Source organism: Cyprinus carpio, chromosome B24, assembly GCF_018340385.1.
Source record: "Cyprinus carpio isolate SPL01 chromosome B24, ASM1834038v1, whole genome shotgun sequence".
Lineage (NCBI taxonomy): Eukaryota > Metazoa > Chordata > Actinopteri > Cypriniformes > Cyprinidae > Cyprinus > Cyprinus carpio.
Window position 1 is genome coordinate 23,130,908 of NC_056620.1, and position 14,095 is coordinate 23,145,002.

General features: G+C 34.5%; 1 protein-coding gene across 1 annotated transcript in view; it reads left to right on the plus strand.

The window, feature by feature from the left end:
• LOC109053217 (microtubule-associated protein 4) overlaps positions 1 to 11,812 on the plus strand; it is a 61,494-nt gene extending 49,682 nt beyond the window's left edge. Inside the window, 10 exon segments of the mRNA XM_042751689.1 lie at positions 449 to 700; positions 1,874 to 1,994; positions 2,073 to 2,129; positions 3,249 to 3,396; positions 3,398 to 3,566; positions 5,486 to 5,533; positions 7,044 to 7,136; positions 7,437 to 7,518; positions 7,622 to 7,734; positions 11,048 to 11,812. Of these exon segments, the coding sequence (XP_042607623.1) occupies positions 449 to 700; positions 1,874 to 1,994; positions 2,073 to 2,129; positions 3,249 to 3,396; positions 3,398 to 3,566; positions 5,486 to 5,533; positions 7,044 to 7,136; positions 7,437 to 7,518; positions 7,622 to 7,734; positions 11,048 to 11,290 (1,326 nt within the window). The 3' untranslated portion in view covers positions 11,291 to 11,812.
• Positions 11,813 to 14,095: the final 2,283 nt, after the last annotated feature.

A 14,095-nucleotide genomic window follows, 5' to 3' on the forward strand; every position in this document is an offset into this window, starting at 1 on the left:
ATTTATATTATAATTATTATTTTAATTTTAATAAATTAATTCCTTAAATCCTTACAACAAAAAAAAAAAAAATAAGTACTTAACTCACTTAACTTATATAAATCTAATATTTATATTTTGTTAAAGCTTTTTCAATGACCAACACATTTTTTAAATTGTTTTCAAGTTATTATCATTAACTAAAACTAAGATTAATTTTCATTCAGGTCCTTTAGTGTCTCAGAAATTAGTTCCTTAACATCAAGGAACTGAAATCAGGAAATGAACCATCTAATAAACAGAGTAAACTTAATGTTTACAACCGATGAAAATTTATTCTGGACTGAATCTGATCTTGTGCTTTTATCAGCGTGCTCTGCTCATGTCGCTGCCGTTATCATTTGTCCTTATTCTGTTTTTTGTTCATCGTTTGCCATCCATCTGTTGGGTTTGCTGTCCATCCATGCAGCCTGTCGCCGGCACAACCAAACCTAGCTCTGCCAAGCTCCGGCCGAGCTCCGCCTCCAGCGCTACAGCCGCACCCAAGCGCTCCACCCCTACCTCAGCCGCCAGCGCACCCGCCCCCCTCAGCAAAAAAGCCCCTGTGCCCAAAGCTCCTGCCCCGGCCGCTGGCACCAAACGTTCCCGCCAACGACGTCCGTCCGAACCCCCGTCCAGTGGACACCGCGTCCAGCACAGTACCAGAGAGGTCAAGCCCAAGGTGAGTCTCCATCCGTCTGCTGAAGACCACGTCCGAACCCCCGTCCAGAGGTGGAAGCGACTCAACCCGGCGCTCATCTCTGCATGGATGCTCTGTTTGTGTGTGCTGTCCATGCTTGACCACATCCACATGTGTTGTTTAAACTACTCCATGGTGCAAAAGATTTGGTTTGATTATCAGAAGAGGTCAGCTACGCTGCATGTATCTGATTAAAAAAAATACAGTAAAATCAGTAAAATTGTGAAATAGTATTGCAATTCAAAATATCAGTTTTCTATGTGAGTGTATGTTAAAATATAATTTATTTCTGTGATGCACAGCTGAATTTTCAGCATCATTACTCCAGTCTTCAGTGTCACATGATCTTCAGAAATCATAATAATATACTGATTGGCTGCTGAAGAAATATTTCTGATTATTATCAATGTTTAATTTATTTATTTTTTTGTGGAAACGGTGATACATTTAGTTTTTCAGGATTCACAGATGAATAGAAAAGTTAAAAAGACAGTTTAAAAAAAATAGAAATCTTTGGTAACAAGTGTCTTTACTCACACTTGATCAGTTTAATGCATCCTTGCTGAATAAAAGTAATGATTTATGAATCTTGCTGTACCTCTACAAAGAAGTTTACTAATATTAGATCATAAAAATGATTTGTTATACATTTTTCTAGGAAGCTAGAGCTAGAAATTGGTCACTGCGGCATCAATAAAATGTTTTATTCCAGACATGAACACTTGGAAGGGCCATGAAAAAAAATAAAATAGTGTAGTTTATTATGTCTTAGATTATTTATTTTCATATTTTTTTCAAATCTGACACACTCGACCTTTGCTCTTGTTAAATCTCTTTAAATATGAGCAATGTTCAGTTCAAGTCTTCCCTCTAGTGGCCATCTGTTTAACTACACTACTGACTAAACTCAGTGTAAAAATATAGATAAAAAAAAAATTAAAATTTCAAACAAGGTTTATATAAAAAAAAAAAAAAAAAAAACATCAAAATCACATTTGATTATATAGCACATGATTTTATTTTTATTTTTGTTAAGTTGTATTGGTGTGATTGGATTGTTAGGAACTGACTGTTTGATTATGATGGGTTTTTACTACAGAGAGAATATCAGAGTGCAGCTGACCCCGGCTGACCTTGTGTTTTCTCCTCTGACAGACGGTCACAGAGAAACGGCCGCTGGTGCCAAAGACTGCTGTCGCTCCGGCTCGACCCGCCGCAGACAAACCTGCGACCGCAGCACGCACCGCTGCCAGCGCTCCTGCAGCACGACGCCCCGGTCAGACATGATGCATTGAAAGAGGAGCCACTGCATTTCAGCTGATTTAACAAAATCTATTAATGTTTTTGTGTTTAGTCGCAAAGACTTAGAGCAAACCACGAAAAGACAAAGAGAAAACAAGCACACTAAAAAACAAAGCAAAATCAAAACTACAACAACATAAAATACCAAACCACTTATAACACCATATGTTGAAGGAAGTGAGAAAAAAAAAAAAAAAAAAAAATATATATATATATATATATATATATATATATATATATATATATGCTTTTATTCAGTAAAAATTTATTTTATTCAGTAATATATTTATTAATTGTTGCTGAAAATTCAGCTTTGCATCACAGGAATAAATTACATTTTAAAGTATATTCAAATAGAAAACAATAATTAAAAAAAAAAAAAAATAATAAATAAAATAAAAATTATAATAATATTTTATTATAATAATAATATACTGATGTGCGAGTATAAATTAATTATTTTTTATTTGATCAACAATAAATACCTTCAATAAAATAAAAAATTTAAACATAAAAAAACAGAACACAATTACTTAAAAAAAGTACATTTTACAATATATTCAAAAATTTAAAAATTATTTTAAATTATAATAAAACATACACAAAATATATTAACTTTAGAAACAATAAAAAGATACTAAAACAATTAAAACAAAAAGAGAATATATTAACTTTGGAGTGCATATGACGCTTCTAAAACTATAAAAATAAATTGAGAATAGCAACAAGTAAAAGATATTTTTAGAGATGCTGCGCTGACAAACACACATTTAAATCCGGAAGTGAGTTACGCAGCAGGATTGAGTTCGGGATAATCTCACATACGGAGCTCGGCTGGTCGAGCTTTGAACCGAGCGCAGCGGTGCAGAGAGATTATTTTAATCTGACACATAAAGAGGGTTTTGTGTTACGAACTGAACATTCAGATATCACTCAAACACACTCCATCTCTAAAGGTTTTGGCACGTATTTCCCTTAAAGAGATAAGTTGGGTGAACTGCTTTATCTGAGAGGGTCACAGAGCTGTCGGATTTCATCAAAAATATCTTCATTTGTGTTCTGAAGATGAACGGAGGTCTTACGGGTTTGGAATGACATGAGGGTGGGTAATTAATGACAAAATTTAAATTTTTCTGAACTATCCCTTTAACTTTCTATGGAAGTGATTCAGAGTTCAACTACAGCCCAAACAAGTGTTTCTCTCAAACACAGAAACATAACCTGACGTCTGTGGTTTCAGATGCGGCGCGCTCTAAACCTGCTCCTCTCAAAGCCTCCACCACTACCAGCAGCAGCAGCATCGCCGCTCGCCCTCGCACCACCAAAACACCCGTCTCCAGCAGCACTACAGCCGCTGCTGCGCCCGAGAAAAGCCGGCGGTGCCCCGCGCGCCTCGCCCCAGCTCCAGCTCACCTCCAGCGCCAGTGCCATGACTCGCAGCACAGCGCGGCCCAGCTCCAGCTCCACTCCGGCACCCGACACCAAAAACATCCGCTCCAAGATCGGCTCCACAGACAACATCAAGCACCAGCCGGGGGGAGGAAAGGTAACCGCATGCATGCGCCCTTCATAGTGGACGTGACTAGCTGTAAATGTGATATCTGACTCTAGCTTAAGAGTGTTTTCATATTTAATAGTATGTGGGTCAAAGACGTTCAGATGTCTGCATAGTGATTTTATGTCCATAGAAAACACATTAAATGTAAGTAAAGTGTCTACTTTTAAGGTTTCAAATAAGTTATTGGAGAATAAAATGTCAAAATTTGGTTGAAATTGTTATATTGTCATTCAGTAGAAATTCAAACAACATGCTTATTCTGACGTGTACGTATTACAATATATAAAAGAATAAAGGAGCATGTTAAATTTGATTGTGTTTTAAATTAGTAAAAAATTCTTACTGACAAAAAATGGTGGCAAATGTAAAATTATAATTTATTAGTATTTGGGGTGAAAGTAATAGTCTTTTAAATATGTCATAAATTGATTTTTGTTGTAAATATGCCTGACGAGATTGTTACACTGAATTACATTTAAGTGGGTGTCTTCTGTAAATCAGGGGAAAATGTATGATATTTATTTATTGCTCCGAAAAATAAAAACAAAATTGCAATTAAATAAAACAGAAAACTTTTTTAAAAATTTGGGAAAACAATTTAAAGCAGTATTGCACTTATTGCTTTTATGCTTAAACACTTTATCGTCTTTGACCCATGTATATGTTACACATTTGGGGAAAAAAATACAATGGTGATGCTTTTGTACTATTTGATGATCTTTTTTTTTTTTTTTTTTTCATTTTCATTTTCATTTTTGTTTCATGAATTTTATGTGCTTTTTTTCAATTGCTTTTATAATTCTGTTCAGCTTTAATTAATTTTTATTTCAGTTTCTACTTTTAGTAATTTTAGTCAGTTTCTGAAGCAGCATTATTTCAACATTGTTCTTAGTCTTTCTTGCATGACTGTTACTGCGTCCGAAACCTGAGAAACTGTGACGTTACCGGCAGCATCCAATCTTCTTTAATATTATTATTATTATTATTAAATAAAATATTAATGTATCCTTTTTATATATTCAAATATAATATGTAGATATTATTTAGAATTATTACATAATTATAAAACAAGTAATAATATAATATATGCAATATATGTCATTGTTTTACTATATAAAATGTGTTTTTAAGACATATTTACATCATTTATTGTAATTATTAGATAGTATATATAAATTATAAGACAATCAGATGTCTACATCATGTGATTATTAATTAATAAATATCCTTTTTTCAGTTTTTAATTGCATTGCTAAAGAAAAATAAGCACTTCAATCATTAAATATTCTCTAAAAATACTACAGCGCTGTCTGTGAAGTCACTGGCTTTGGTTTTGGACACAGCTCTTCTGTCCTCACTTTTCTGTGTAGCTGCAGTCAGAGTCCTGTGAGTGAAAGGGGCATGATTCACGTGGCTTTAGAGCATCTGTTCTGCTCATGTTTACATCTATATTAGCCTGTTGATATGTAAACTAGCTCCAGTCTTCATAATCATTATTTATCACTCACGTCCTCAAGTCACAGCTTCACTTTCTGGTCCTGCATCCCTCCTCCCGTGTTTGTGGTTCATCCTGGTCTTTTTCCTGGCTGAGCTCTTTAACACTCTCCTGTTCCTGAGAAACGTCTCCTGTCAGCACAGAGAGCTCAAGAGCGTCGTCTTGTATAAGTGAGGGTTTAAAGCGAGGTCACAGTTTTGTGTTTGGAGCATGAGGATGAACCGTGCATGACTGGAGTTTGTCCCGCTGCACTGAAGAGCGTCACTCACGCCCTGTTCCTGCCTCTTCCTCTGATCCTAAAGTTCTCCTGCTTCTCGTATGAGGTTACAGTAGGTTTTAGCTCGGCCCGTGTCCACACGTACAGTATGAGCGATTGACTCGAGGGCTGTATCTGGGCTTGTTCTGCCTGCAGGTGTCAGTGTCTCAGAGCTCGCCCTCCAAAGAGACCAGCCAGGCCAAAGTGAGTTCATCAGCTCATCACACTCACTTCTGCACGCCTCTGTCTCCCCTTCTCTTCTCAATATACCCCACACAGATTGATAGATTGAGAACTGTAACATTAAATATTATGTGGAGTTTATTTGCAAAAATAGATAACTTATTTTTTTTATGATGTTATGTTTTTATTGTGTTAGTTAGCTGTATTTTTAGTTGTTTTTACTTCATCAAAATATCCCAACTGTTTTTGCACATGAACTCTTCATATATAATAAAAAATAAAATTTGTCAGACAATATTAGTGTAATATTTTCATATGAAAATATTTTATTATATTTTAAATATTTAAATGCATTTTTATTTATTTTATATTTAATTTTTAAATCATTTATATTAATTAATTAATTGAATAAAATTGTTTGTTTTTTGTGTATAATATATTTTTTGTGTTTTTATGATATATATTTTAATAGGAAAATATTTATATATTTAAAATGTTAATATGCCAAATATTTATTACATATTGAATTACTCGTTATAATTAATATATACTTAATAAATCTAAAATATACACTTCTCTTATATAGTGTTACTGTGTTATTGTTATTAAAATTTTATTACTTTGATTCATCTCAAATTTTAGTACTATAATACAAAATAAATGATAGAAAATATACTTAATAAAATTAAGTATATATTATTGAGTTATTTATATAACTGTTAGTTCATTAATATTTTATACAAAAAAATGTTTATATATATATATATATATATATATATATATATATATATATATATATATATATATATATATATATCACAATTTATATATAATTATATTTTTCAATAAAACCTAATTAATTAATAATAATAGCAATATAATAAGAATATAGATGTGTGATTGTATTGCTCATTTTATCAGCAGATATTGATATCAGATGGAAAAAAAAACCCATTGTTCAACTAGTAATCTTTCCATCTTTCCTTCCGGAGATCTTTGGGTTTTTAATCATCTAGTCTTTGTTTATCATAAAGTGTTTGGCTCTGCATTATACACTCAAATTGTTTGGTTAGCACTTAAGAAAATGCTAAATAATTATAATATTGCTAATTATAATAAACCCTTGTCAGTTTTAAAAATGTGCAGCAGTGAACAATCACAAAAGTAATGGAATCGCATTATTCATAGAAATTCATTGATAAGATTCTGCTGACAGTTCACTGAGATTTGGTGTATCCCTGCATCACAATGTCCTTTTGTAGCTCACCAACCAGATACTCATCAATCATTTCTGTTTTGCATCAGTTTCATTCACATAATTGGTGATTTTTATTAGCTAAGATTAAAAACGAGAGGAAGCGGTGTATTTAAGAGCCTTATTGGTGTTCACACTAACAATCAGCGGGGTTCTTCACTGTCAATGATGCTAGTATCTTCTAGATGCTTCTGCTTGTGTCCTCTGTTGTCTTCCCTCTCTAACCTGAACCTCCCGGGTGTCCCGTCCCTCCCGGCCCGCCGTGCTGTGTTGTAGATTCAGATAGTCTCCAAAAAACTGGACTACAGTCACGTGACTTCTCGCTTGGGCTCCAAGGACAATATCAAACATGTTCCTGGAGGAGGGAACGTAAGTAACGTCACTGCATGCGGTGTAGCCGTCGTTCAGACAAACACTGTGCCACACGATGCACTCATGAGACGCTTTCTTCACTCACGAGCGGCGAGAAACGCTGCCAAATCCATTCCCAAATCCAGTGTTCCCAAAACTAATCACGGTGACTGCAGAGGTTTGGATTCTGGACGCTTCTCTCTCTCGCTGACTCAAATCTCCGTTTTCAGAGATGGTTTTAATCACCCTGTGTTTAGTTTCAGGTTTAGCTGCGTCTTGTGGTTTGAGCGGCTTCATCAGATGATTGTGTGTTCACAGGTCCAGATTCTCAACAAGAAGGTTGACTTGAGCAAAGTGGCCTCCAAGTGTGGCTCCAAAGCCAACATCAAACACAAACCAGGTATGATGAGAGCAGAACTAGCCATTTAAATGGCTTTAAAGCTTTCAGCTCCGTCTCTGTCATCTCAGCTGTTAGACCAGTGGCTTTGTGTGTTTTTCTGGAGGTGGAGGCGAAGTCAAGATCGAGAGCCGTAAGGTCAACTTTAAGGATAAAGCTCAGCCCAAGGTGGGCTCGATGGATAATGTCAATCACGAGCCTGGAGGCGGGAACGTTAAGGTGAGTTTGGCAAGAGGATCAATGCTTCTGAGATGTTAGAAGAAGCCGAGTTCCACTTTATTCTACTTTTAGACAATTTAATTAAATTATGAAGCTGTTTAGTGTTTAAAGGAATAATTCACCGATCAGATCTGCTGAGCGAAATCCAATGTTTGTTTCTTACCGAAGAGCTGTTTTGTTTGAGCACGTCACACTTTATCACAAAATACGATGCGTTTCATCTCTAGACAAGCATCTTAATCAGCAGAAAAACACCACAAACACATGATTCCTGTCTGAATTTGAGCCACATTACAACTATTCGTTCAATTCTCGGCACATTTACACGTTCCTGTCCTCTGCAGATTCTAATTTAAATGGTGCATTTTGAATATTATTATTATTATTATTATTATTATTATGCAAATCAGCAGTATATAAGGTTGTGTTATTAATCATGTTGTTTGGAAACTCTCCTGATTTCTGTATAGTATAAAAGGGATGTTTAAAAGATGACATTTCGGTGAAATGTTCCTTTAAAAGCTGTTTTATTTTAAATCAGTGGTAAGTAATATTACACTTGCATGGAAAGTTTAAAACATGCTGATATGAGATTTTATTTTTCATGCTTTTGTGTTTTAAGTCCATGTGTTTTTACAGTTTTCATTCCAGCCCCCCACCCCCCAAAAAAATCACTTACTATGTGTTAAAAAAAAAAAAAAAAAAAAATGAAAGGAAAAGTTCATTCCTCTGGTATTTTAAAGACGAGAGTAAGGACTTTTGTCAGCTCTGCTGGGTTCAGGCCGATGTGTGATGATGTCACCTGCCCCTCAGCCTATAGCCATCCATTTCAGTCACATGACCACTCGCTCCGCCCATTATTATTTTGCATCCATCCACTCTGAACACACATTTGTGATTGTTCACACTGATACTGTTTTTAAACTTTAACACACGTTTACTAACACTTCTGGAAACAGCATGAATTTTGGACTTTTTGCTACATGTGTAATAAATATTAAACGAGTTTAAATGAAGCATGTTTAACAGAATGATGCTGCAGTTTACAGTACAGTGTGTACTGCAAGTTTTATTTTGGATGAAAACTTTTGTTTTATATGAGCATCGTAGTTTTAAACCTTTGTTGACATAAGTTTAGATTTATTAAAAAGCTTTTTTTCAGTAATTGCATATGCATATGATTGGCATGCATCTCCGTTTTTGCATGGATTCATCATCGTGATTTTAAGATGAAAAGTTGAAATTGAAGGTGAATTCCGTTCCGCTTGATAGTTGATTATTTTCTATATGTATGAAATTCAGTCATTACATTTCTGTCATGATTTTTGATTGTAAAGTTTTGCTTTGTTCACTGTACAGATATACCGTACCAGTGTGGAGTTTCATTTTATAATAAAAAAAAGTAATGTAGTGATGGAAATATAAAACAAAACAATAATTCTGGACGCCAAAAAAAATAAAATAAATATATATATATATATATATATATATATATATATATAATATTTATACATTTAAATATTAATTATATTATTACATTAAAATATTTTTAAAATAAATGAATTATTTCTAAACAGAAAACTTTGAATTATCAAACAGGAATTGAGACCAGTACATCTAAACTGGTGCTGTATATCAGTCATATTCCTTCACCACGCAAGGATTGTTTTATATTGTGTCCAAGCGTCCATCTCCATCTCCCCCTCATCTCTGTATTGATGCCCTGCTGTGTGTTTCTAGGCTGAGGGGGCCCAGGAGACTGCTGAGGGTAGCGGGGCTCCCTCTAGTGGTGTCTCGGCCACCCAGCCGTCAGCAGGCCCTGCCCAGGAGAATGGGCTGAAGGAGGGCGCCCCCTGCAGGAGTGAGGAGCTCCGGGACCCACAGGGCCTGGACTCGCTCATCCCTGAAACAAGTAAGTTTGTGTGTAACCCGGCCCGAGAAACCCGAGAAGACTAACCCCCTCAGACTAGAGGCCCTTTAGAACCGAAGACTCTCATTCACCACATTCACATTCCATTCCTCACATTTACTGCTCAGTATTATTTATTTCTCCATCAGTTCATACACACTATTACTTTGTGGCTTTTTTTTTTCTTTAGCTCTTAATTTTATGCTGCATGTGAATTGTTTGTTATTGCGTTGTCTGGTTTATCACTGTACAAGAGCTCGACCGATTTATTGTGTAAAACCAATCATCACATTTAGGGGGGGGGGGGTCTGATTACTGATTAAATTGTCTGATTTTATCATCAAAATATTGGATAAATACACTGAATGTAACTTTTTTTTAAGTATAATCAAATTTTTGAAATTTAAACATTGAATATAAAATTTTTGAGAAAATTCAAAATGTTAAAACAAAATATTAACTAAAAAAAGTAACATTTTAGTTAATATTTAACATTTTAAAATATGGAATAAAAACATTAAATGTAGCATTTACATTTTTTTTAAGTAAAATCCAAAAATTTAATTAGAACATTGAATATAACATTTTTAGAGTAAATTTAAAACTTTTTTTTTTTTTTTTTAAAGAAACATTTTAGGTAAGATCAAAATCTTTAATAGAAATTTTAATATATATTTTATCTTTATCAAAATATTGACTAAAAACATTGTAACATTAAATTTTCTAAGTAAAAACAAAACACATGAATGAATAAATACTTAGAATGAACATTTTATCTTTTTAATCAGGTCAAAATATTAAATAAAAACATTGATGTTACATTTTATTGTTTAAAGTAAAATCTAAATTTTGAAGAAATATATTGAATGTAACATTTTTTTTTAAAGTAAAATCAAAATATTAAATCCTAGGTTATTGATATAAAATTTTCAAATCAAAATATTGAATAAAACATGGAGTATGAATTTTATTTTTAAGTGAGATCAAAATATGGAATAAAAACATTGAATGCACATTTAATTTTTTTAAGTAAAGTCAAAATATGAAAAAATTTAATATGACATTTCATTTATAAAAAAAGAAATCACAATAAAAATGAATAAAAATTTTTATTATTTTTTAGGTTTGTTTAAAACAAATTGAACGTTTCACTTCAATCATAGTACAATAGTCTGTTATTGGTGCAGATGAATCAATCGGTCGACCTCTGCACTGAACAGATGATTTTAAAGCACAGTTTTCTGATCTCCAAACCGTTTTGACCTCTTCTTATTTTTCAGGCATCTAACTCGACTTTTTGCTATCACTCTGCCCTCTTCATTTCCCCCCGACCGCTTCCTCTCCTCCCCTTCTTTATGTCCTGTCCCTCCTCTGTCCTGTCTTTCTCCACACTCTCTGATGCAGATTGAGTCTTTCAAGCTAAATTTCCGCGAGAACGCCCGCTCTCGCACGGACCACGGCGCTGACATCATCACCTGGCCCGTCTCGGGCGACAGCCCTGTCCACCGTCACCTCCTCCGCAGCAGCGTCTCGCTCAACGACTCCCTCTCGACCGCCGGCCTCCCTCGCTCTCACACCACCCCGGCCCTCCTCTCCTCCCAGGAACAAGGGGGCGACGTCGGCTCGCTCACCGGACTCCGGACGTGATTTCTGTCTTCTCATTGGTCCGCTGCTCTTTAAACCCCGCCTCCTTCCATTGCTAAGACTCACGTGATTGGTGTGCTCTCTGTCGGTGAGGCTGTACAGACTGCAGTCATCAGGATGTGCAAAAAATGCTCATAGTTAAAGGTGGCTGGGAGCGAAACCTGTAAACTCTGAGGTTACACTTTAAACTCACGCTACTCATAACTCACTTGTTGTAGAGCATGGATCTAGTATTCATAATCAAACCTGCACATGCCCATCTGATCACCACATACAAACACATCTGGATCCATCTGGACATCATCTCTCGCTGCCTTCAAGTCCTCATGGGAAGATTGTGCTTACGAGTTATCTACCATGTGATCATATATAAAAAATCACTTTCTGACAAAATCAAGCTTTTTTTAGTGCCAAAGCAACAAAATAAAGCACAAATGATGTGCATTAAAGGGATAGTTCACCCAAAAATGAAAATTCTGTCATTAATTACTCACCCTCATGTCGTTTCCAAACCCACAAGAACACAAATTAAGATATTCTTGATGAAATCCGAGAGCTCTCTGATCCTCCCCTTTTTTTTTACAATGTAGTTTCCACTCAGAAATTGCTAGTAAGTTTCACAATTACATTCAACACATTAATTAAACATGCAAAACAGAAACATTTTCTTATAAAATCTACAGTTTTATTTACTACTACAAAACATAATTGTTACAGTGGCATCTTTAAAGACATAATTCGACATTTAATGTATTCAACGTAATAAAATGCAATTCTTCAGGTTTTTTTTTTTTTTTTTATTGGTTTTATGTCTTCACATCTTACATCTTCGCAGAGCTTACCAAACTTTTAATTTTCAAATTCAACAAAATACTTCTCAATTAAACATTTAGTGTGAACATCCCTTTATGCCTAAACAAGTATTTTATGGAACATTTACACTTAAAATGGCTAATAACAGCTTTCGTTGGCGCTCGTCTCATAAGCACAGTCGTTCCAGCTTGATTTGAAGGCAGCTTCATTCAGCATACAGGGCTGTCATGTGACCCTCTCTCACCCTTGACCTCCGGTAGAGCTGACTTAAAAGCACATAGGCTTTCTGAATCTCTCTAAAACTATTCGTGATGGTGTGTTTGAGTGAATACTGTAGCATTGAACTGTGTTGTTAAACGCTTTCTTTTGACTCGTCGTTTTATTTTCTTGACCAGCGGATGTTTCCTTTTCCTCGTTATTGTAAAGCAATATAACGTCTCCTACAATGCCTATAAGACATTAAACTCCACGTAAACGCACAGCAAACCGCGCTCATAGTGTCAAACGCAGCTCCAGACGGCTTCGGGAACGTGAAGAGGGTCTGAGGCGGACGTATGGAAAAAGAAGTGCACTTATAGTGTACCTCAAATCTTAAAAATACATTTAATATATTGAATATTATATTACTGAAATAAAAGCCCACTTAAGTGTTTTTAAAGTATGCTTTCATAACTACATACTTAAACACTCTTTGCTATAATGTGAGTTATTATTTTAATAATCTTTAAAGAAGTACACTTATTTTGATGTGCTGACTAACATACTAAAGCACGTGTAAAATACTGGATTTTTAACATTTGATTTAATCGTTACGTGCTCTGCAATATTTAGGTTTCATTTATTTTACTAAACTGCAACTTCAATACAAATGTGTAATTAAAAATATATTTACTGTCACCCCCCATTTTTTAAAATAGGCATTAAAGTGCACTATCCAAACTTAAATTGTTGTAATTTATGAACACCTAAGATTGGTCTCTTTTTTTTTAAAGAAGAAAATTAGCAGATTTTGGCAAAAGTGGATTTTTTAAAAAAAATTAAAGTATCAAAAAGTTATAGAAGTTTAAATGTACTTTAAACAAAACATGATATACTAAAAAATTGGTATAAAATTAAATTATAAATATTTTACATAACAGGTTTTACTCTAAAATTGGTATAAAATTAAAGTCTTGTGTCTAAATAAGCTATGTTCCAAATTTGAAGTTGATATGAAAAAAATTGAGGTTCCTGTGAGATTTTATTTAGGGTGTCATACCACGAACAGCCACTGGGAGCCATCAAAACTTAAACTTTGTTTAATATACATGACATACAAGTTTCAACAGACGTGACCTTAAACTATTATTTAGTTTTACATACATTTACACTTTAGCCATCAAAGACTTATGAAATTGCATGTAAAGATGTATTAAATTCATACTTAAGTGGGACAAAAAAAGCATTCTTAAGTGTAGCTTATTGCATTTAATATAAATTTAAACCATGTTACACCATGCAATTACGTGTCTGAAAACACTGACACTCAATTATATTCTTTCAAAGTGTATTATTTCCTTAATACTCTTTTTCAAAGTATGCTTAAGTGTGCTTCTTTTTCACAAGGTGAAGGAAGTAGATGTTGACTTGTTGCACGAGGGGTTTCTGTTAGCACTGAATGGTTCATGTACAGTAGGTACAGTATGTTTTTATATGGAAGTGAGGATTGAGTTTGTGCCTGGCACCGATCGCATCCTGCCTTTGGAGGGACGCAGAGACAGAATGTCACAGCCTGAAACCTTTTACGTACTTTTAATAGTTGCTTTATGAGAAACCAGTGAAACTGTGAGTGAGTCTGGTGGTGGTTTGCATTCTTCTCTTATTTCTGCAGGTCTTTATTAAGAGTTAAAGCTTGGCATTATAGTGTGATCATGAAAGGTTCCTGCGGGGTTTTAACGGCGGAGCCTGTAGCTTATTTCTCTTGTAGCATTTTACAGTAGTTTATCTTTTTGAGGT